Here is a 21,254-nt window from a genome sequence, read left to right as displayed (position 1 = left end):
TTATTTTAGCGTTGTTACCTCTCTCATATTCTTCAAATAATTAATGCAATAAAGTCCTGTAAAAACATAGGAAAAGCAATTTTTTCCTGTCTTTGCTTTTCAAAGTTCTATATCCCTCTGGAGAGGAAAAAAAAAATCAAAATAACTGAGAGAAAGTGGCTGTGATGAAAGATCTTTTACTCCTACAATACAGGAGTATCTATTTTTCATCTCAACTTGATATGATTCTTACTTTAATTGAGAGGCACTTACTAGGGGAAAAGTACCTGCCTGAACAGCATTGCTCAAGAAGACCTAAGAACATCCTGGAAGATGGAAAAATAGAATATTTCTTCCCTACAAATCTATATGGTTTACTCAAATCTGATAATATTTGCATCTGCCTTCTCCTGTAAAAAGCTGCAATATTGTTTACCCTAAACTCAAGGCATTAGGAAACTTTACTCTTCTGAGAATCAACTACATAATGGCAGCTACTCTAATCAAGAGAGTTACTTCCCGAGTAATTCATCAGAAGCTCAGCTCCTGCTGGTAAAGTGGTATCAGTGACCATTACCAGCTTTAAGCACCATTTTATGTTGAAGACAAAAACAAAGTAAAAAGCCCTGACATTTTGCACTGCTGTTCAGTGGGATTTGTACTTCCTGGTGGCAATTGCTATCTGGCTTAGCGATGCCAATCACTGTACACCTGAAGGTTTTGTAGACATTGATCTTAAGTGGTGGGTTTTGTTAGCTCCAGTGCTGCTCTTACAGCTGGTAGACTTAATATTGGGAATGAGACTCTGAAATACCTAAGCATAAACAGGCTGAGAGGGACTGTTAACAATAGGTCACAACCATTTTGTGTGTTGTTTTGTCATCTCACTGTGACAAGATTGCTTAGGAATGATGCGTTCCTTCCTGTTGGTCTGTTGCGTTAAGTCCATGATGGCTGGCTGGCTTTTTTTCAATGTTGTTCCGTTAACAAAACATTCCTGAGGGCCACAGTACTGACTGGGAGAATTCAGGAAATTTTATACTTTAACAATCACAAGGTCATCATGAGACCCTATCCTAACTTCTCATCCAGTGTTTTCAACTTTCAAAACACTCACTGTGTTCCCTTCTGGCCTCAGGGGAGGTTTATGTAGTTCAGACCAGCTTAGCCTTGCTTGTTTTGGTGCAGAGCCCTAACTTTCTCAAGATTCAATAGTAAGGTGATGATCTAGGACAGACACAAATGGGATAATGTTTAGCAAGTCAAGTAATCTAGGATTGCCTCAGTGTGGTGCTGTCCTTGTACATCTGAAGGTTAAGATTTAGTATGCTTTCAAATGCCTGCCTCTTAGTAATCCACTTGGTTTATCTTTTGTGATTTCAAATGTCTGAATAAATATTTCAATAGTGTTATATTTATTCACTCATTCATTTATTTATAGTCTGGATCCTTCCAGATCTCAGCATAGAGCTTGGCTTTTCTGTTCATGTGTCCCTAACATAGGTCTCTTTCTGTTACTAACATCAGAGTGCTGCTTACTCATGCATGAACCTGAGCAGGTTTTAGGGTTTCTATTACAATAGCATAGCAATATTGAAAAGCAGCTGTGGTTCTTCAAAATCTATTATCCACCTGCAGTGACCTGTGTGCGTTCTTTTTCAGTAGCGTGTTCTGTTTGTTCTCCAGCTGGGTCCCAAGAGCTTGCAATGTCAATCAAAATTTTCTAAGCGAGGACTTTGCGTTAGCTGGAACAGAAGCTGGCCGTGAAATCTGTAGTTTAAGCCATCTAATTAGAGATTGAGACAATTTTTTTTTTCTTTTACTCTTTTGGGGTCGTATTGGACCTTAAGTGAAGATAAACTCTGAAAGAGATATAATGTACAGTCACTTGTGTTATTTAATGTACTGCTTTTTTTATTTGAAGTGTTATTTAAAAGATAAAGCTGCTTTGCAAAGCAAAGATGAAAGGTTACAAGTCTTTTGACACTGTCAACATCTTTGCTGTACCTCAGAGGATAAATTGTCTACTTCTAAAATTGTGAATTCTATGCAGGTAGCAATGTGAGCATAATCTAATTGAGTGAAACAGAAAGATCATGATATGGATCCATTTCTCTTTAAAACAAACAAAAACTCAGAGGTAAAGTGATAACTAGCAGCTGATCATAGGCAGGAAGTGGGGAAGGAAAAGATGGTGGGGTAGTAATCAAGATACTTGATAACAGAGGTAAAAAAAAGCTTGTGGGGATAGATCTAGAGCTATTATTTATCTTAAATTCAGAGGCTTCAGGGGAAGAAAAGGGACTACTTTTACTACTGATATGGCTGGAAGAGATGTATCTTTAGCTCTTTTAATAGTCCGAGCTCCCAGTTAAGGAAGTCCTTGAGCCAGTAGCAGTGGGAGGCTGAGAGAGAATTGTGAACTGTCCCTATGGCTTGCCCTGTTCTTGAAGTCCCTCAAACATTTCAAATTGGCCATTGCTGGAGGCAGAATACCAACCACAGGTAGTCACACCTAGTAGAGAATTTCTCCAGTTTTTGGTTTGAGGAAAGTGTAGTTAGAATCCATGCAACACAGGTGACATCGTTCCAACCTTTCATGTGAATAAAGATCTACTACTATTGAAGATATTAGTTTCATGCCTCATCCTGTGGTAGGCATGAATGAGTAGTTTCCAAATAATGCATGTAACTTTTAAGTTCTGTCTTGGCCCTCAACTCACCTTCACAGTACAACAACTTGAACCCTGATCAAGGGAAATGTGACTGTTCCTTGGGTTGGTGGTTTATAGTGGAGGTGTTAATATGAGTTTGATCATATTAATTTATTTTACTGATATCCAGAATACTGTGGTACTTGAAGAACAGTTCAAGAATATTGCAAGAATGTTGCATCTGTTCTGAAAACTTTTACTGGCTAAATGCCTCCTGCAGCTGGAAGCTGTACTGTAGAAGCTCTTTATACTACTACGTTTTCAGGATTTTCATCAATTATCTTGTGTTTATTTAAAAATTTTGTGTATTTAGTGCGTGAGAGCTTTAGTCTCCTGTAACTTCTCACAGATACTAATGATATCTGTCCAATAAGAGTAATTAGTATTCTTTATTTTACGGTAAGCTTTTTTTCCTTAAAAACTATCTTGCGTGTCTGATTATTAATTCTGAAATGTGGGCAAGCTTAACAGTGCAGCAATAAAATAGTATGTTCCCTTTCTGCCTGTACTGAGCTCAGACAGGCAATGCACTCCCATAGATCCCAAATCTGGAAAAAGTAATGCTTGACAATTGTGCTTCTGTGGTTGATACTGTGAAGAAAGTTTCTTCCTGCTTATCTCTCTTCTTGGAATTGATATGGTGGAAGTGACATGTTGCTACTGACCCCTTCTGCTTACAGCTTATAGTGTGCCCCAGGAGAATAGCTCTTTTTTTTCCTGTTCATTTTTGGCACAGTTCATTTCAGAGATAGAAATGCTGCTTGGTTTGTGCTCTGTAGCAGGTGCCGGCTCTGTTTGATCTGTGCACATCTATATCATGTTCTGCTGAATGATGTAGAGATGTATATGTTCACATAGAATTGCATTGTATGTAATTCTGAGTTCAGGTATCAAAAGTAGCATAGCCGTGTTAGTGAGACTTGTGCCTTGGCTAAAAAGTCAGCACCTGGGGCACTTTTACCTCTGGATCCCTTGTGGCTACAGATAACTTGGGATCTTGGCGCCAGTAGCACGTAGAGGATAGCGAGCAATCACTTCTCCATCTAAATGAAAGAGGTGGAAATACAGATAATACAGATGGTTTATTCTTTTTGTGTGTGTGGTTTTGGGGGGTTGTTTTTGTTTGTTTTTGTTTTTTGTTTTTTTTACCTCTTCCAGATAGGATTAAAGTTGTTACCCTTTGTATCACTCTAAACAAAGTGTCTCTAAATAACAGATGAAATGGTTCATGCTGATTAACAGAGAGGAAAACATTTCTCAGTATCAGACCTGAACGTGTTGCATATACCTGGTTCACAAAATATAACTTAATCAGATTTACTGCAAATTAACATTATTAGACTGAGTGCCAATTTTTTATTATTATTTGTAGCAATTCACTGGTGGAATATGAGCCAGTCAACTGCTGAATTTCCAAAAGGAGCTTAACATTTCAACAATTCAGTGCTACTGTGTGTTAATTATACACTAAGAATCAAAGACAGGTAAATCATCATAAATGTTTAGATTCTTATCTTGTCAGCAGTTCCACACATTTTCTACAATGCATAATGATAAATACAGTTCTCGAATGTCAACATGAGTATGATTCACGTTGCACCTTCGAAATGTTTTAGTTGCACCCAATATTCTGCTTTTGCCCATCATGACAGAGTTTAACTGGTTTAAATTTATTATTAACTTCCAGTCAAATATTTCATATTTGTCATGGATTGGAATTTAAGATTCTTACAGCCGATCATTTATTTTGCCTTTTTATTAGTTCAGAAGGAAAAAAAGTAAATAATGGTGGTCACTTATGAGCAGTTTTATAGGTTTTCTGCTGACTTACTGTAGGAAAGTTGTTAAATTCCTTATCACCTTGTGAAACCAGGTCATCTAGCTAGATGTGCTCATTTCACTTTAAAAACAGACTTCTCAGTGGAAAATGTGTGAGCTATTGGCCCGAAGTCGGGGGACCCAAGACTTCTCTCCAAAGACATTCTTTGTTTTGAATGATGTCCTTCGAGTGAATTCTGAATTATTTAAATTTCTTACAGTATAAATCATTCTGTTCCTTAATGATTATACAGCATATATTTTCCTCTCTTAAATCATGCATGCAAAGAAAAAACTCTCCCTCAATTTTATGGTATGCAAAAATATGAGAGACTGTTAGGATATGATTTAAGATATGGCTTTTGCCCAAAAGAAATTACATTCTTAATGAATGCTGTCCTGTTTCCATATCTGTCTGTAAAATTATGAAAATCTACTTCTTTTAGAAATGTTTGAGTTATTGCTTGTATGGTGGATATATTTCCATTGCGGTATGATTTCAGCCTCTGCTGGAATTCTGCAAGGTTACCGGCTCTTTCTGTCAGCTTCTGTTTTTAACGCTACTGCTCCTGCAAACAAATTTACTTGGATGAAATCCTGATCCTCAACATGATTTGTGTGGTTTTCATGTTTCAAAAGAAGTTATTCTTGTTGTTGGCTCTTGTTTTGAAGCTGTGTCGTTACCTCTTTAGAGGACAATATGGTTGCTAAGATATGCTATTCTTCCTAGAAACTATCTTAAAACTCTGAATTTTTCCAAGTTCAGACTAGAATCATAGCTAAAATCTATTATTTAATTATTTTAATATGCAGTTTTTTCTCTCTCATCCCCATTCAGGTGTTTGGAAAACATCTGCCATCCCTACTCAGGTTTTTGATCTCAACAACTGTCTAGCTAAACCTTTGGTTCAAATTAGTGTTGTTTATTCTTATCTGTAGTCACTTGCCCATGCTGAAGCCATTGCAATTTTATTTTCATACTGGTACTCCATCTTTTTCCAAAGATCATTCTTTGGTGACAACCCTTTTGAAAATAATAATATTTACTACCAATCTTGGGACTTCTTTATGTATTTTGCAAATGAACAAATCATCTTACCATCTTAAGAACTTTAAGGTTATAAAGTTAAGCACTCTGTAATGAGAAAAAGTAATTTTTAAGTCTGGCTCGTGCTTGTGGCAATTAATCTCCTTTTTTCTTTTATATATAACATCACCTTAATCACGTGCGGGATTATTTTTGTCACAGTACAGCTACTGCTGACTTTGCTCACAGTATTGAGATTACCGCATTTTGACAAATCTGATGCTGAGTCAGAAAAAGACACAGCAAGCATTTGTGAAAAGTTGTGTTTTAAGTGACCAGCTTGCCAGTTCACAGGAATTTTGATAGCTTTCATGTGCTTTCAGCATTGGAGCATTATCTTTCTTATTGGTCATTCATTGCAAATCATCTCACCTCAGAATAATAACTATATTAGAGAGATTCAGTGGACAGGCTACCTAAATATCCCTAGTTTGGGTTATTTTGTCAACTGGATGATTCAGAGAAAAAAAAGTTATCATGTAATGCATACCTAAAAAAGGTATATTGAATTGAGACAATACATCAATTGGCATTTCAACTTTGTAAGTTTTGATTTGGTAATGTTTCTGTCTTTATATGCACAGGTATATGCGTGCGCAGTACATGCATAGGCAAGAAGAAATATTCTAATCCCAGTGAAGTAAATAGGAATTGACCAATTGGTGAGGTCAGGATTTTACCAGCTGTTGTACTTCGTAGTGTGTCCCCATGCCTTCATTTAATACCATTCGCTCCAGTTTTAAAGCACCTTTCATATGAGGAGGTTTCTGGGAGGAAGGATGGTGGGAGGCTTGTTTCGTCAAAGCTGCGTTTATTCCGTGTGTCGTAGTTGCCTCTTGAGTGCACGGCCCCTGAAGGCTGTTAAACAGAGTGAAATGTTCAAAGGGTCTTTTTTGCTGGTTGCTGCCAACAAGTGCACAGCTGAATTATATTAGTAATGTTGACTAATGTGCTCATCTTGCCCTTCTTACCCCTCAGAGGGGGCCTGCCATGCATGCTTCTGCCTAAAGTGTGTTTCTCTCTGACCGCAAAGTTGGTAGAAAGTAGGACTGTAGCGGCGCTATGTCGGGAAATTGATCTAAATCCTGAAATTGGTAAGGGTTGAAGACATTTGGGCAAGAAAGAAAAGTTTCAAAACCCTGTGTAAAGTTGCTTCAGGCGGGGGAGCTGTTTGGAGGCTTCCCTTGCAGAGAAAGAGGTGCACCTAGAGCAGCCTGTGCCAAGGACTCCAGAGAAAGAGTGTCGTAGCACAAGGGATGGATGGTAGGAGCAAGGTACAAAGCTCCTGAGATGTATTCTGAGTAATGAGAGGATTTGGAGTTCAGGAAATCTGTTTTATATCTATTTATCTCTTTGACATGAGTTTTGTTCACAAATGCCTGTAAGTGCTTACTTGCTTTGGAAACCCTTTTATATTTGTTATTTCATGCCTGCTCTTTATTTTGTGTATTTTATACCCCATTCCCATTGTTCTTGATTGCAAGAAATACCTCTTCAACTTTCATTAGTTGGTTAGCACTGTAAATGAGTTTTGTAATACAATGGGTGATGTGGTGCTAGGTATCTACTGGTGACATATGATTTTTAAATAAAGAAATAAAAGCTTTTAATCTTTTATTAGGACTAGAAATTGCTATAAATATATGAAATACTAGTGACTAACTCTTGCCTATTATTATTTCCATTTTATTTCTATAAGATCTTTTCCCACAGAATATAGTCATGTTTAGAGAGGCAAATGTAATGTGACAAATATATATAGTAAAACATAATATCTGTGTTAAAATGTTAGCATGAATGTCTATATAGATACTTGATAACTTTTTTTTCCAAAATAACATCTTCCATCTTAAAATTAAATGCAGTAGGGGACAGAGTTTCAAGGAAGACTTGAAGTTTTTAGGAAAATGCCAGAGAAAAATGGGGGGAAAAGACAATCATTGAAATGGTAAAATGTCTAGTATAACTAGTGTGTATGCAAGTGGGAAACATATTGTATAAGGAAATCTAGGTGATTCCAAGGTTTCTAAAGCTTACAAAATGTTCACGTTATTTCAGCTGGGAAGTTCTGAGATTCCTTCTGTCTAATTTGAGAATGTGGATAGAAGACTATGGCTTTGATGGCTTCCGGTTTGATGGTGTTACATCTATGTTGTATCATAATCATGGGATTGGTAAGTAATTTAAGCAAGTTAATTTAAGCAGTCCTGTTGGAGCTCTATTGCTGTAGAAGTGGTAATACAAAAATTAACTGAATGCTCCAAGAATTTGTCAGATTTGCTAATATTTTGTTGTGCTACTACGTGGATAGATTAGAAATTAGGAGTAAAAAAATTTGGTGCTTATAAAATTGCATAATTGCAAAATATCCTTGTTTTAAAATAAGAAAGTTACCATGTCCTTTAAATTTCTTGTCTTATTAGGCACAGGATTCAGTGGAGATTACAATGAATATTTTGGCCTACATGTGGATGAAGATGCTTTGTGTTATCTAATGCTGGCCAACTACATGATTAATTTATTGCATCCAGAATGCATAACCATAGCAGAGGTAAAATCAGAACTTGTCATACTCAATGACATTAATATTGATCAGTTTTCTTTGGGATGCATATTTCCTGATAATTATTAGTCACACTTCAGGTACTCAAGGAGTGACATGAGCTGATAAATTTTAATTAGTGGACAGTCTTTGCCTCTGGGTGGGGGGATGGAAAACAATTGAAATATGCACTTTGGGGATTTTCTCTGAGTTAATGGATCATTAAACATTGTGGGATTTCTTTTCTTTTATTTTCTTCCCCCCCCCCCCCCTTTGAATGTGTAATAAGGTTTGTTTTTTATTAGTTCATTGCTGTTGCGTGATTGCTATTTGTCACTAGCGATTCATGGTACTAAAAATTAAGAGCCCCTGTGCTGTTTTGCATATTTTGAATTATAGTGGCATAATTGACAATTCCCCTTTATAATAAATGTGATAAATTAATAAATGTTGAATGTGTATGCTAATTTATATTTAGTATTAAATTTCCCCATGTTTCTAAAGAAGTAAATAGGCTGTATTTAAGTAGCTTAAGGTCAATTAAACTGTTTTTTCTCTGAAAAAAGTTATTGTTGGTGTGCAGAATTTCCTATAATATAAAACTCTGAACCATTAAAGTTCTATTAATAGGTACTTTTTTGCTGATGTGTTTTATCTCTCTTATCTAAAAGAGAACAAGTAAACCTTGAGGATTTTTGTTATATTAAAATGTTTATTTTCATTAAAAAAAAAAAGTTGCATCTATCTGATATCATTAGGGAGTATACAGACTTTTATTAAAGCTTTTTGTATTATTTAAGAGTTCCAATTTCATCTTCAGAAAACAAAATAGTGCTAACTTCATTTGATATGTATGGCAAAGTTAATTATAGACAAACACTACTAAAAGCTTAATGACAAGGTATTAAAAGTAGCAGCTGGTAAGCAATTACTGATAAATAAATCTGAGATGGTTTTATTGATCTGTAGGCTTATTTCAAGTGAAACTTGTTCATTATTTAGGGAATCTTAGAATATTTGCCTTCCTACCAATGAAATTTTGAGTTCAGTCTGCTCGTATTACCTGGCCTAAAAGTCTCTCTTTAGATACGTCTTCAGTTTTTCTTACTTAAATTGAAAACTATATCTGTTTCAATATGTCGTTTTTCTTACTGTGGGGAGTGTCTATACAAAGTACAGAATTGATCAACATGCTTTGTGGTAGAAAGAGAATTTCAAAGGAAGAAACTGTTGATATAATTGAAAATTATAAATAGCTGTGATGAATTTTTGATTGCCTATAATGACAATGGAATGAGTGCCATAGGAGAAAAATGTTTTTTGTCTTACTATAATGTATTCTTTAATTACTGATTGATAATTTTTGCAGATTTTTAATATTCTATTATTTACTGCTTTAGTAATTTCCAAGTCTTTAGATATTAGTGACTATATGCTTATTTTTCATTTGGCCTTTCAAATAAAGCTGTGATTAAAAATTTGTATAATTAGAACAAATGTTAATAAGTAAATTACATTATGCCTGAAGGTTTTAAAACAAAAAAGCAAAAAATACCCTTCTGCTGTCATTTCGTTTTTTACATGCAGCCCATGTTGAAGAGAAACTCGAGTCTGAAGAAAAGTTTGGGCTTTGGCTGTTTGCATTTTGGGGGAAAATATATTGAACAAACTAATATTAATTTTTAGTGTTCAGGTAAACTTTAGAAATAGATGGGTATTATTAAATGTTTTACTTGGTATTTTACATCTCAAAAATCTGGCTTTCAAACTTGTGGATAAAGTAGATGAAAGCTACTTAAATCTCAAAAACTTTCCTTTGGCCATGTAGGCATCATAGCATCACATTGAAAGGTTTTATTTCATATCTTCTTGTCCTGTATATCTGGGTGGGCATTAGTCCTGGTTTTATTATTTCGGACTGATTTAGGAGGGCTGTTGAACTTTTCTGAACCTTTCCTGATAAATAAATGTTTTAAAAGAAATTCCACCTCATTAAACTTTGAGGTCTACTGCATGGAATCTCTAGTCATCTTCACCTTGGTAAGAACGTGTCTACGGGAGGAGACCCAATATTGTGGAAAACACTGTGTTAATGCAGAAATTTCTCCGACAGCCTATTTTACACTTTCAAGGCTTCTGTACTTTCTTTCAATATGGATACTCCCATACTTTGCTATTAATTTTCTTCAGTAATTTGAAAGGGTAAAACTGTGTGGAAAATACCTAAATATAAATAAATACTCCAAAAGAAATCATAAATGCATTTATGTTGGAAGGGAACTTGGATCATCTTAGTCTAACCTCTTGCTCAAAGCAAGGTCAACACTGAACTCATACCAGGTTCCTCAGGACTTTGTCAATTTGGTCTTGAAAACCTCCAAGTACAGATATCCCACAGCCTCTCTGGGCAACCTGCTCCAGTACTTAATTAATGTCACAGTGATTTTTCCCCCGCCCTTAATATCCCCTTCTCTTTATCAATTTATGGCTACTATCTCTTGTTCTTCTCAGTAACCTCCTCTTAGGTATTGGTTGCTGTCAGCTGTCCCCCACACCAAGGTCATCTCTTTCTTAAGCTGAACAAGTCCCAGTCCTCCAGTCTCCTCTCATGGGGAAAGTGCTCCAGCCCCGACCATCTTGGTGGCCCTTTGCTGAACTGGCTTCAGTTTGTCAGTGCCTTTCTTGTACTGGGTGGCCAAAAAGTGGATGTAGTTATTCTGTGTGGTCTAGTGTGTGCTGAGTTAAGGGGAATAATCCCTTCCCTTGATCCCCTGACTATGCCATTCATACCAGCCAGGACACTGCTGGCCTCTTTGCTGCCAGGGCAGGCTGCTGGCTCATGCTCAGCTTGCTTGCTGCCCAGAGCCCGAGGGCCTTTCCAGCAGAGTTGCTCCCCAGCCTCACAGTCCCCAGCCATTGCTGATGCCAGGTGTTAGTCCAGTCCAGGTGCAGGATTTGGTAATGTCCTTGTTGAACTTGATGAGGTTCCTGTTGGTGTGTTCCTCCACCAGTTGAGGTCCCCCTGCATGGCAGCCCTGCACTCAGGTGTTTGGAGTCCACCCCCCAGTATGTCATCCAAAAACTTGATGAGGGAGCATTCTGCTTCCTCCCCTAGGTCAACATAGGGTATATGTATAATACATAATTGTAAGTGAAAAATATTTTTTCACTATGAAGAGTACTTGCAAGGTCCAGTCATTTAGTTGTTAGCATGCACTTTGCAGGGAATGAATGTTTTGTTTGAAGCTTTCTGCTTGGGGACCTGTTGCATCTAGACCTAGTCAAATGCAGCAATTGAATTGAAAACTAGATTGAATCCAGCACACTGGAATGAATTTTCTAACTAAACCTTAGTTTTCATCAAAATTTAATTCCACTAATTTTATTGTGTAGACAAAAGTGTATTTAATCCATAAACACTGTGACCAAATGACTTCTGTTTCACATAATAAAACTGAGTACTGATAGATATTTTACAGGTACATGGGAATTTGTTTTTTCTACATAGATAAATCAAATTTAGAAGAAAGAATGCTATGTGACATAAGTGTCTAACTGTATGGTGAATTGAACATTTATTTTAAGAACTTTGAATTAGGAATGATCAGCCTGTATCAATGTGAAGGAGAGATTTATGCGATAAGGGTATCTCACTTCTCAGGGCTAACTGAATCAATAGCTTCCTTATTGTGCATTTAGAAAAAGAGTAAAGTTTGTGTCTTTCTTCCTTACTGGACTTTATTCAACCTTTTATTTTTATGCAGTTCTTTATGTAAAATAGCAATAAACAAAATGAAGGTTTAATTTGTCTTTTTTTGACTACCTTTTATTGATTACTTGGAGCTCAAGAGATCTAATTATTTCAAATTCTGCCTCAACTGATATATGCTGAGGTCTTTTTCCCCTCAAACATATTTTCTAATAAAATTCCTTACAGTAGAGTATTTGGTGAGAAAAATAGTTATACTTCTCTGTAACTTCTTCATTCAGATAGCAAGTGTGGATATAAAAAGGAGTGTATCAAACATCCACTGATTTTGTTCCTACATCCCATGTCAATCTATGAAGCTGTTTAGAGAATATTTATATAGAAGTACTACTGCATGGTGGAAAATCTGAACTAATACTTGCAATAATAACCAAATTATGTTGCACTTTATTTATTTAAGGATGTTTCTGGAATGCCAGCTCTTTGTCGTCCTGTTCTAGAGGGAGGAGGGGGATTTAATTATCGACTGGCCATGGCTATTCCAGATAAGTGGATACAGGTGAGAAAGCAGTTTTTAAAATATGTTGTACTCTTGAAGTAATGTGTTTCTGTGTCTGCACATGCACAAATACACTTTTCTGAATTTTACAGACAAATTTTACTCTCTCTCTTATCTGTTAAGGTACTATCAAAATAAATTCTAACAGGCTAAAGCACAGATGTTAGTAGCTGAAATGAGAGCTGTAGATATGTCTTAGGTTATTTCCATTCAGAAGACGAGTAAGAATAGGAGCTATTCATTGCATTCTTGTTGGGTTTTTTTGTTTGTTTTGTTTTCTTCATACACTAGTTATGGACTGTTCAATTTGTTTGAAATAACCTGTATCTTGCAACAGTTGTAGATTATGTAGTCATGCAGAATGTAAACAGATAAATAAGTCTTATGCACATAAATATTAAAAAACCAACAACTTAGTATAATAAGCCCTCCTTAAATTGGGCATAGCAGTTTGCATTGAGCATAATACTAAAAGTTTAAGCAAAGTACATGAATAATACTAACACCAGCACTCAGTACAGTTGAGTTTATAAAAAGAATAATAAAAATCTGTAAATGCTTTTCAAGAGCGATAATGTACTAATAAACACTGACTATGAGAAGGATTTAAATCACCTTTTCCTTAATATAGAGAATCACAAGAAAAGGAAGAAAACAATAAATAATCTCAAAAGGCTTTCACTGCTGTTTTAGGGAGTGTCTTTCAGTTAGACATAAGATTGCAACCAAATCCCCAGGGCTATCATAATAATCTGAAAACAATAAATATTTTAATATGAGCATTAATGGCTTCAATAAGGGTAGTGTGTAGCTTAAAGAAAAATAAGATGTGAATTAGCTTATCCTTAGCATCTTAACTTTTGTAAGTAGGAGATGGGGGGCAGAATAGTGAAAAAGACAGTTTCAAACCTCTTGTTTCTTTTTAGGCAAAAAGCAAACTTGCCAGCTTTCCCCCACCTCCCTCCCCTGCTCCTATGTTCAGCTTCCCTAGCACATTTTATGGTAGGAAAAGATGAACGACTTCCTAGGTAGGTAAAATGCAAGTGGCTGATTTTGTATTACAAATGAAAATACACACTATAGGAATTTTATAAGGACAAAAGATTATTTATCTTAGCTATCTCTGCTAGGGCCAGCTTATTTTCATTTGCAATACACTGAATGGAAACAAATGCCCACCATGCAGTATCTAACTGTGGGGGAAAAGCTTCCAACATACATAGTTACTGTTGAGCTTAACCCATCTAACCCAGTGTCATTTATTTCTTCAAAGTAATTTTTAGAATGCATATGTTGGAGGTTGGGGGGTAGCAACGTTATGTACTTTAACGTAGAATGGTAGATGAATATTATCAGAAGGATGCTGAAGGGATATTCAACTCTTACAGCTTAGGCTTTTTCCCAGCAGACTCTGGTTAGTTAGGAATGTGTTAACTGTACAACAAACATAGCAATGCAAGCAGAATGCTCCAAAGGAAACTGGGTATGAGCACCCACAGCTGAAGACCCTGAGTTAGAGAAAGGGGTGATGCTCAGAGTTTGCTACCACACTTCTTGAGACCAAGAATGAAGCTGAAACTGTTAAGTTCAGAAGCATAGTCTACTGGCCATTATCAAACTGCTGTTACAGATGGCTTGCTGACTTTCCTCTCCAACTCTTAAGTAGGTATAGGTACCTATTATACACCAAGGTTTTCCAAGCAACTTGTTAAAACAGCGGTTTTTAACCTGAAGGGTCTCTAGGGTTCCATGAACTAATTCTGAGGAATCTGTATTTAAAAAAAAAAAAAAGTCTAAGGCAAGCTGATTGTCATAACAGCGGCTGTAGTAGTTCAGATTAAAGATCCAGCTAGTTCATAATAATATGATGCTGCATAGCAAACTATTTTCAGTGTCTGCAAGTTTAAATAAATAAAAAGACAGATTTTCTGATGCTTTTAAGAGTATGTGACCAGTTACAACTAGACATTTAAATTATCAGGATGTCTGATATGATGGTGTATGTTTCTGTCTCTGCTTTTTATCACTTTTTATACTTATACATATTTTGTGTGTGTATGTGTGTGTGTATGTGTGTGTATATATATATAAAAATTGGGATTATCAATGGGAGCCTATAAAATACTATAGGAAAAAGAAAGGACTAACTGAAATTATACTAGATTTAAGAGGTATGTGAGCCAGAAAATCCCTGTTGATATGATTTAATATAAATGGCTAAAATTTAGGAGCTAGCATAGCAAAACTATAAAACATGGTTTGGATTCCAAAGCTGGAGGATTGAAAGTGTGGTTTGGAAATTACCTTGATCTCACAGATCAGGGAATATGGAAGTCCCTGCACTTAGTGGGTTCTTACTTCATTGCATATATATGGCAACAGCATAGTGCTATCTTGCTGTGATCCATTCTCTTTCAAACAGTCCAATGCTTCATCTATCATTGATCCAAATTGTTGAAGAAGTTGCCCCATTCTGCAATTATTTGAAATGCAGGACTTCTTTCAATACTATGTGTAGATATGTGTGTACACACATTTTTTCCCACTTCAGGTTCAAGTGCTCTCTTGCAGCCTCACATCAACCACATGGTCCGGTGTATCAGAGGATTGGTATGGTAGATGTCCTATTGTCCGGTGGTTAACCATGGAAGTGCAGGAGAAATGAACAAAGTTATCAAGTAGCTATATTTAATGCAGTGGAATTCCAAAGCAAGAAATCCATTTGAGTTATCACAGAAAGTTCATCACTTCAAAACTTGGAGTTAGGAGAAACTAAAGTAATAACAAATGTTTACAAATTACTAGGTGTTGGTTTTTTTTTTGCCAAAGTGATGAGGAAAGGTAGTAATATGCTTTTAGTTAAAACAGAAGTAACTTTTGAATAACCTCTTTATTTATACAGATAATTAAGGAGCTGAAGGATGAAGACTGGAATATGGGCAATATTGTCTATACATTAACAAACAGGCGGTATGAAGAAAAGTATATTGCATATGCAGAGAGCCATGACCAGGTATTGTATCTATTTGGTTGTTTATGTATAAGCAAGTAACAGATGAATTTTAAAGGTTTAGTGGGCTTTTCACTGCAACAGTGTTCATGTGACTGTTCTGTTCCCTTCAAGAAATGAAAGAATTGAAAACCCCAATACTATTTTGAGATCTAAAGGAAGTATTCTTTAACAATTTGATCCAATGTGAAAAAGGTTGTGACCAGAAATTAAACACAGCAATTGTACTGGCTGCTATACATGGAAAAGTGAAAAATCAAGGATGATTTTGGATAGCACTCATCTCTTCCTGTCTTTTTAGTGATTGTTTCTGAAGAATTGGTGAGCACTGAGAGAATTTTTTTACCTTTGACTTTACTGGCAAAAGAGGGAAAAACTAACAAAAAACATAACTATTTATTATAAATGTTGGCTGAAAACTTTAAAATTAAGAACTTTTTTCTAAAAAACCACACTATTGTCTAATAAAAGATTTAAGTAACCTACCTTCAACTCTTTCATTTACGTAATAGAGGTTGACTTCCTATTTCCTATGCCTTTTATAATAAAAGTCAACAAAAGTGTTCAAAACAAGACCTATGTTATTCTTTAAAAAGAGAATTCTGAGTTTACCAGATTCCTTCTGAGTACCTATTTACCTTTTTTTCCTCTGAGTCAGGGACATAACGTTCATTTCAAGCACAAGAGCGGAATCCAAATCCTGGTAAAAACTGTTAGGTACTACTTGGCAATGCACATTATTCTGTGATTGTCTTTTACAAAAGGTGCCCTTGCCTGTCTCATAGTGAATCTTCATCCTAAAGCATGACATATGCCATTATTTTCATTATTATTGTAATATTTCATGCTGGATTTTATCAATTATGTTTTGCATACCACACCATTTTTTGTTTGTTTTGGAATCACATACTTGAGTGGAAGTTGTGTATATTTTTTCATTTAAAAAAAACCCCAAAAGCTATAAGAGGGTTACAGAAGGACACCAGAACAATGCGTGAAAAATGGGGTAGATGCACTGAATTACATCTACTCCTTTATTTTATTTAAATATTGTCAGTGTGCACATGAAGGACTGGAACAATCCCAACTCCTCATATACAATAATGGGCTATAAGCTAACTATTACCAATCAGAGCACAGGACCTCATGGTTATAAAGCATGTATGAAAATATCAACTCCATGCTAATAGCTGTCAAAAAACCGAATACAGTGCTTTGAATTGGTATGAAAGGACTGGAGAGCAAAAAGTAAAATCAGTATGCCACTGTAGTATTTCATGGCTCACTTGCATCTTGAATGTTGGATGCAGCTTTGGTCCTATCTCAAAAGAGATATAGTATGACGGAAAAAAATGTTGAGAGAGTTGGTAGGGATAATAGAAGGTATAGAGTGGCTTTCATAAGAAGAAAAATAAATAGCCTAAGACTCTTCACTGTAGAAAATAAATCGTTGGGCAGGAGGGGAATGACAGCAGTTTAAAAATCATGGCTGGCATGGGGAAAGTGAATAGGGAACAGTTGTTCTCTCTTCTAAGGGGAAGATTAGGGGACCTTAAATGAAACATTGAGACCAGGTTTTGAGTAAAGAGAAGAGGCGTTCCTCCCCCCATCCCGCTGGTGTAAAGCGAAATTCTGGAACTCCTTGTCATATGGTGCTGTATTTGTTAAAAGTTTACGTGAGTTCAAAGGGGATTTAATGTATTTTGTTGAAGGCTCCGAAATACTACTGTGCTGCCTATGTCTCAAAGTACCTGAGCTGCGATTGTTAGGAAAACATTTTGGGGAAGTATTGCTAGGTGATTGTCTAACAGGCAAACATGCTTTATTTTGGGCATCTGCTATTGGCCTGTTTTTTGGAGCCAGAATGGTAAGCCAGATGGACAGATGGTCTGATCTCATACAGTTGCATTTAGTAAGTATGTATTACCTTAGTTGCTTAGGAACTTTCAAAAATTTCTTTATTTTTTTTAACCTAATAAAATCACCTGATTATGCCATTACATTATGAGTCTGAAAACTAAAGGAAATTGGCTTTTTCAGCTAGACTTTCTTTACAACTCCTCTTTCCCTGTGGAAACTAGTGAGTTTTCATAATAGAGTATAAAATGCAAATTGGGCTGATCTAACAAAAATTGTCTATTTACATACAAACACCCCAAAATGTTTTCAACTGCCTGCATACTAATATATTAAAATAATCCTAGTTTCCTAGCATTTGTGTGGCCTTCTTTAAGGGTAAACACCAGCAAGTCAGTAATTCAGTAACTGTCTTTAAATAGAATTACTAGTCTATTTTTCTCTTGAAAATTCCTAGAAATCTCAGAAAACCAATCACATTCTTGATAGTATATAAACAACATGTTGTGTTAACTCCGAATCTTTAAATCAGGAGTATTGTTAATAGCCGTTTATTTGTATTTCCCAGGAACTTTACTTAAGATGTTTTCTGTCTTATTTTCTGTTTCTATAAAAACTCCAAAGTGGTAGCTCACTTGCGGTTTATTGCATCATACTAACATATTTTACATTTGATGGAGAACACCTGCTTTTTAAAGTTTACATTAGAAACACTTCTAGTACATTCAAGTACTTCTAGTACATCCAAGGATTTTCTTCTTTTATTTATTTTTATTATTACAGGCACTTGTTGGTGATAAGACATTGGCATTTCGATTGATGGACGCAGAGATGTATACAAACATGAGTGTGCTCTCCCCTCTTACTCCAGTTATTGATCGTGGAATGCAGCTTCATAAAATGATTCGTCTCATTACTCATGCACTTGGAGGAGACAGCTATCTGAACTTCATGGGTAAGTAATCTTAGGAACAAGTCTTTCATATTCTCCTCTACAGGAGGCTTGGCAGGGAAGTAAAATGATCTGACATCATCTTACATCCATAGTATTTATCACACTGCTAAAGTTTTGAGCATAAATGTTTTTATAAAGATTTAGTGCAAAAGGTAATATGCATTGTTTTCCTGCCTGATAGATGTATTATAAGACAAGAAGATAAAGTCAATATGATTCCCAGTTGTAACAGAAATCCTTTTAAAATGTGGTAAATTCCAGTTCAGGTTACGCTGATGTATAGCTTAGACCAGTATTTTATTTGTAGTTCTGCAAGTTTGTCGGATGGTAAGCCATATCTTACGCAGCTGAGTCATTTTCCATCTCTATTCTTCTACTCTCCTAAGCTGTTTAGGCTAGCAGTGAATTAATTAACGACAGCTCTGTGCTTATTTCAGTTATTAATTGCTCAATAATTAGTGCGGGGAAGGAATCTTGAATCACTTATTTCCTGGTGAAGAGCAGGAGCTATATGAAGTAGGCCAGAACACCTCACAGAGATAGGAGGCACATTCTGGTATTGAAGCAAGAGTTTGCAATATTAGTTTCTTTTTGTTCATGAGCTTTCAGATAAAACTGTAGCGTTGCTTCCTAAGCATTATCACTATGAGACCATCCAATAATTGATCTCAGATGATTAGCAAGTTACAGCTTATATAGTCTTCTTAAGTTGATTGTTCTTAGTTCTAAGTTAATTGATGAAACTATTTATGCTTTTTTCTTTATCTATAGTAACCATTATAGTTCTGTAATGTAAGGACTATTTCACAGAGAAATCACAAAGCAGCAAGAATTATGGTAATGTGGTGTGGCAAGTTCTCTATAACAGTTCTGTGTTCCCCACATGAAAAAAAGGCTGAAAGCATGCTTTAAATGACCATCTCAGTTGTCCAGCAATGAAAATATACACTGGAAACTTGTAGTATTTTTAGCCTAATTTTGCTGCCAATTTTTTTTGTTAAATACTTTGGACGTATTTTGCCCTTTTTCTATAATAGTATACTTAAATATATTTCTAATAATTAAAACACTGAAAAATATTGATACTGGAGTAGTTGAGTTTGATTTAAGCATATCTGTACTGATACATATGCTCTTCCTGGCTATTATAAGAACACTCCAAAATTAGATACTGTTTGTATTTTTTATGACAATTAAAAATTTTAATATGGTATGGAAAAATGAATACATCCTATTGTATACTAGTAAAACTATTGTTTACAATGAAATGCAAAAATTTTGCTCTCTAGAGTAATGAAGAAAAAATTAAATAAATATTTATGAAGTGTGGAGTCAGGGACCAAAATGCACAAGGTACGATGTGTGCTGTTTCATTCAAACTAGTGACACTACAATAGTTAAGGAAGCAGATGTTTAGAAAATGCGCCTGCTAAACTGCAGATGTCTCTGCCTCATATTGACTTGGTAAGGTGAGAAAAACCATCAGTAATTCAATGTGACATGTTAAACTCAGTGTGTCAGTGCAGGTTGATTAATTAATACTGTGCATCTTTGAGTACTGCAGATGTTTCAGTAAATATGTTATAGTTTGCTATATGTAAAAGAAGAAGATTGTAATAAATGTTGGAGGAGAAAACGTATAAATTCAGAATACTTACAATCTAGTGTACTTCAAATGCATGTTGTGGCATGCTATCTGGTTAAGCAAATAAGTGACAAGTGAGTTCTTTAACTTTCCGGTTTGTGAGGATGCTGCAGATGGGGAAGAAGAGCCTCGGGTGAGGGACAGGAGGGGTAGAAGTCTCCTTTTACGACCCCTGGAGAATGCACTCTAGGTGCCTCTGGACTTCCCTAGGTTGCCCAATAGGTATGTCTCATCTTTTCCTGAAAATGAAGATACCAAAGCAACTTGCTACTTTCTCAGTGCTTTGCTCACCTTGGAGGAATAACAACCCCCTTTTTAAGGGGTACACATAGGAGTGAAAACTTGTGTTCTCAACTATATCCTTGAATTTCTCTTTGAAGATCTGGAGTAAGATTTAATTACATGTACGTATGAATATCATCTGTGTTCTGTACATACAAGCAGATTCTTGCTGGGAGAAGTTATGCCCCAAGAGACATTGACTGTAACTTTCTCCTGTGACTTTTCACACTGGATAGTTCTCTGTCCTTGTTACAGATACCTGTAAGAAATCAGTGAAAAAGTTTATCCTTATTTTTCATGTTTCTGGTTATTCAATAATCTTTGAAGGCTTTTCCCTTCTTTTTCAGTGTCCCACTAATTGCAATCAATGACGTACTAAAGCTTAAATGTGAATAGGAAAACTTTATCATTTCAGGAAATTGGTTTCCTTGTAATACAAACTATTGGGGACTGGCTTTCCTTCTGTCTATTTTCAGTTCTCTGTGCAGCTTTGCAAATAATCTCTGGGGTTTCAGGTGCCCATCTCGCAATGAAGGCTTAACCTAAAAAGGGGAAAAAATAGCATATGCCTGACTGAAAACACTCATGACAATGATTAACATTCTGCTTTAGTGAATGAATACTCTCTGGAAGGCTCGTTTGTAGTAAAAGCAGTGTTTCTTTGGATATCTATGCAACATCTAAATGCTCTACTTTCAAAGAGGCTAGGGAACAGCAATCTTACTGTAGCTGTAGTTTGTTCAACCTATGTTAGGCTGAGATTTCTACACTGAGACTGGTCAGCAGTGGTCAGATAATGTCGTAGGACTTTAGGAAAACACAGATATTATAAGTTCTTCTCCACGGTGGATTAGTACAAGGACAGGTAATACTCCTTTAGGAGTTTAAACCTCCTCCACAACTGAGCTTTAATGAAGATGTTGACTGATAAAATGTACATTGATTGTTTGAACTTAAATGACATTTAAACAAAAAGACACCAACACTCACAATTTGTACCTATAATTAATAGTAGAAGTCATTTTACTATTGGAAATATTGGTAAAACCACTATTCATACATAGGTATTTTTGCCAGTAATTGTAATGATACTGAAA

The 21,254-nt window shown here is 35.8% G+C and overlaps 1 protein-coding gene across 1 annotated transcript in view; it reads left to right on the top strand.

Annotated features, from left to right (window-relative positions):
- The window catches only part of GBE1 (1,4-alpha-glucan branching enzyme 1), a 171,150-nt gene that overhangs the window by 86,963 nt on the left and 62,933 nt on the right, over positions 1-21,254 (top strand). The window contains exons 8-12 of the mRNA XM_067299853.1: positions 7,657-7,772; positions 8,022-8,149; positions 12,310-12,408; positions 15,311-15,421; positions 18,059-18,230. Of these exons, the coding sequence (XP_067155954.1) occupies positions 7,657-7,772; positions 8,022-8,149; positions 12,310-12,408; positions 15,311-15,421; positions 18,059-18,230 (626 nt within the window). The remainder of the gene's footprint in view (positions 1-7,656; positions 7,773-8,021; positions 8,150-12,309; positions 12,409-15,310; positions 15,422-18,058; positions 18,231-21,254) is intronic.

Source organism: Apteryx mantelli, chromosome 1 (genome assembly GCF_036417845.1).
Source record: "Apteryx mantelli isolate bAptMan1 chromosome 1, bAptMan1.hap1, whole genome shotgun sequence".
NCBI classification, from domain to species: domain Eukaryota; kingdom Metazoa; phylum Chordata; class Aves; order Apterygiformes; family Apterygidae; genus Apteryx; species Apteryx mantelli.
This window is presented reverse-complemented; position numbering and strand designations above follow the sequence as displayed.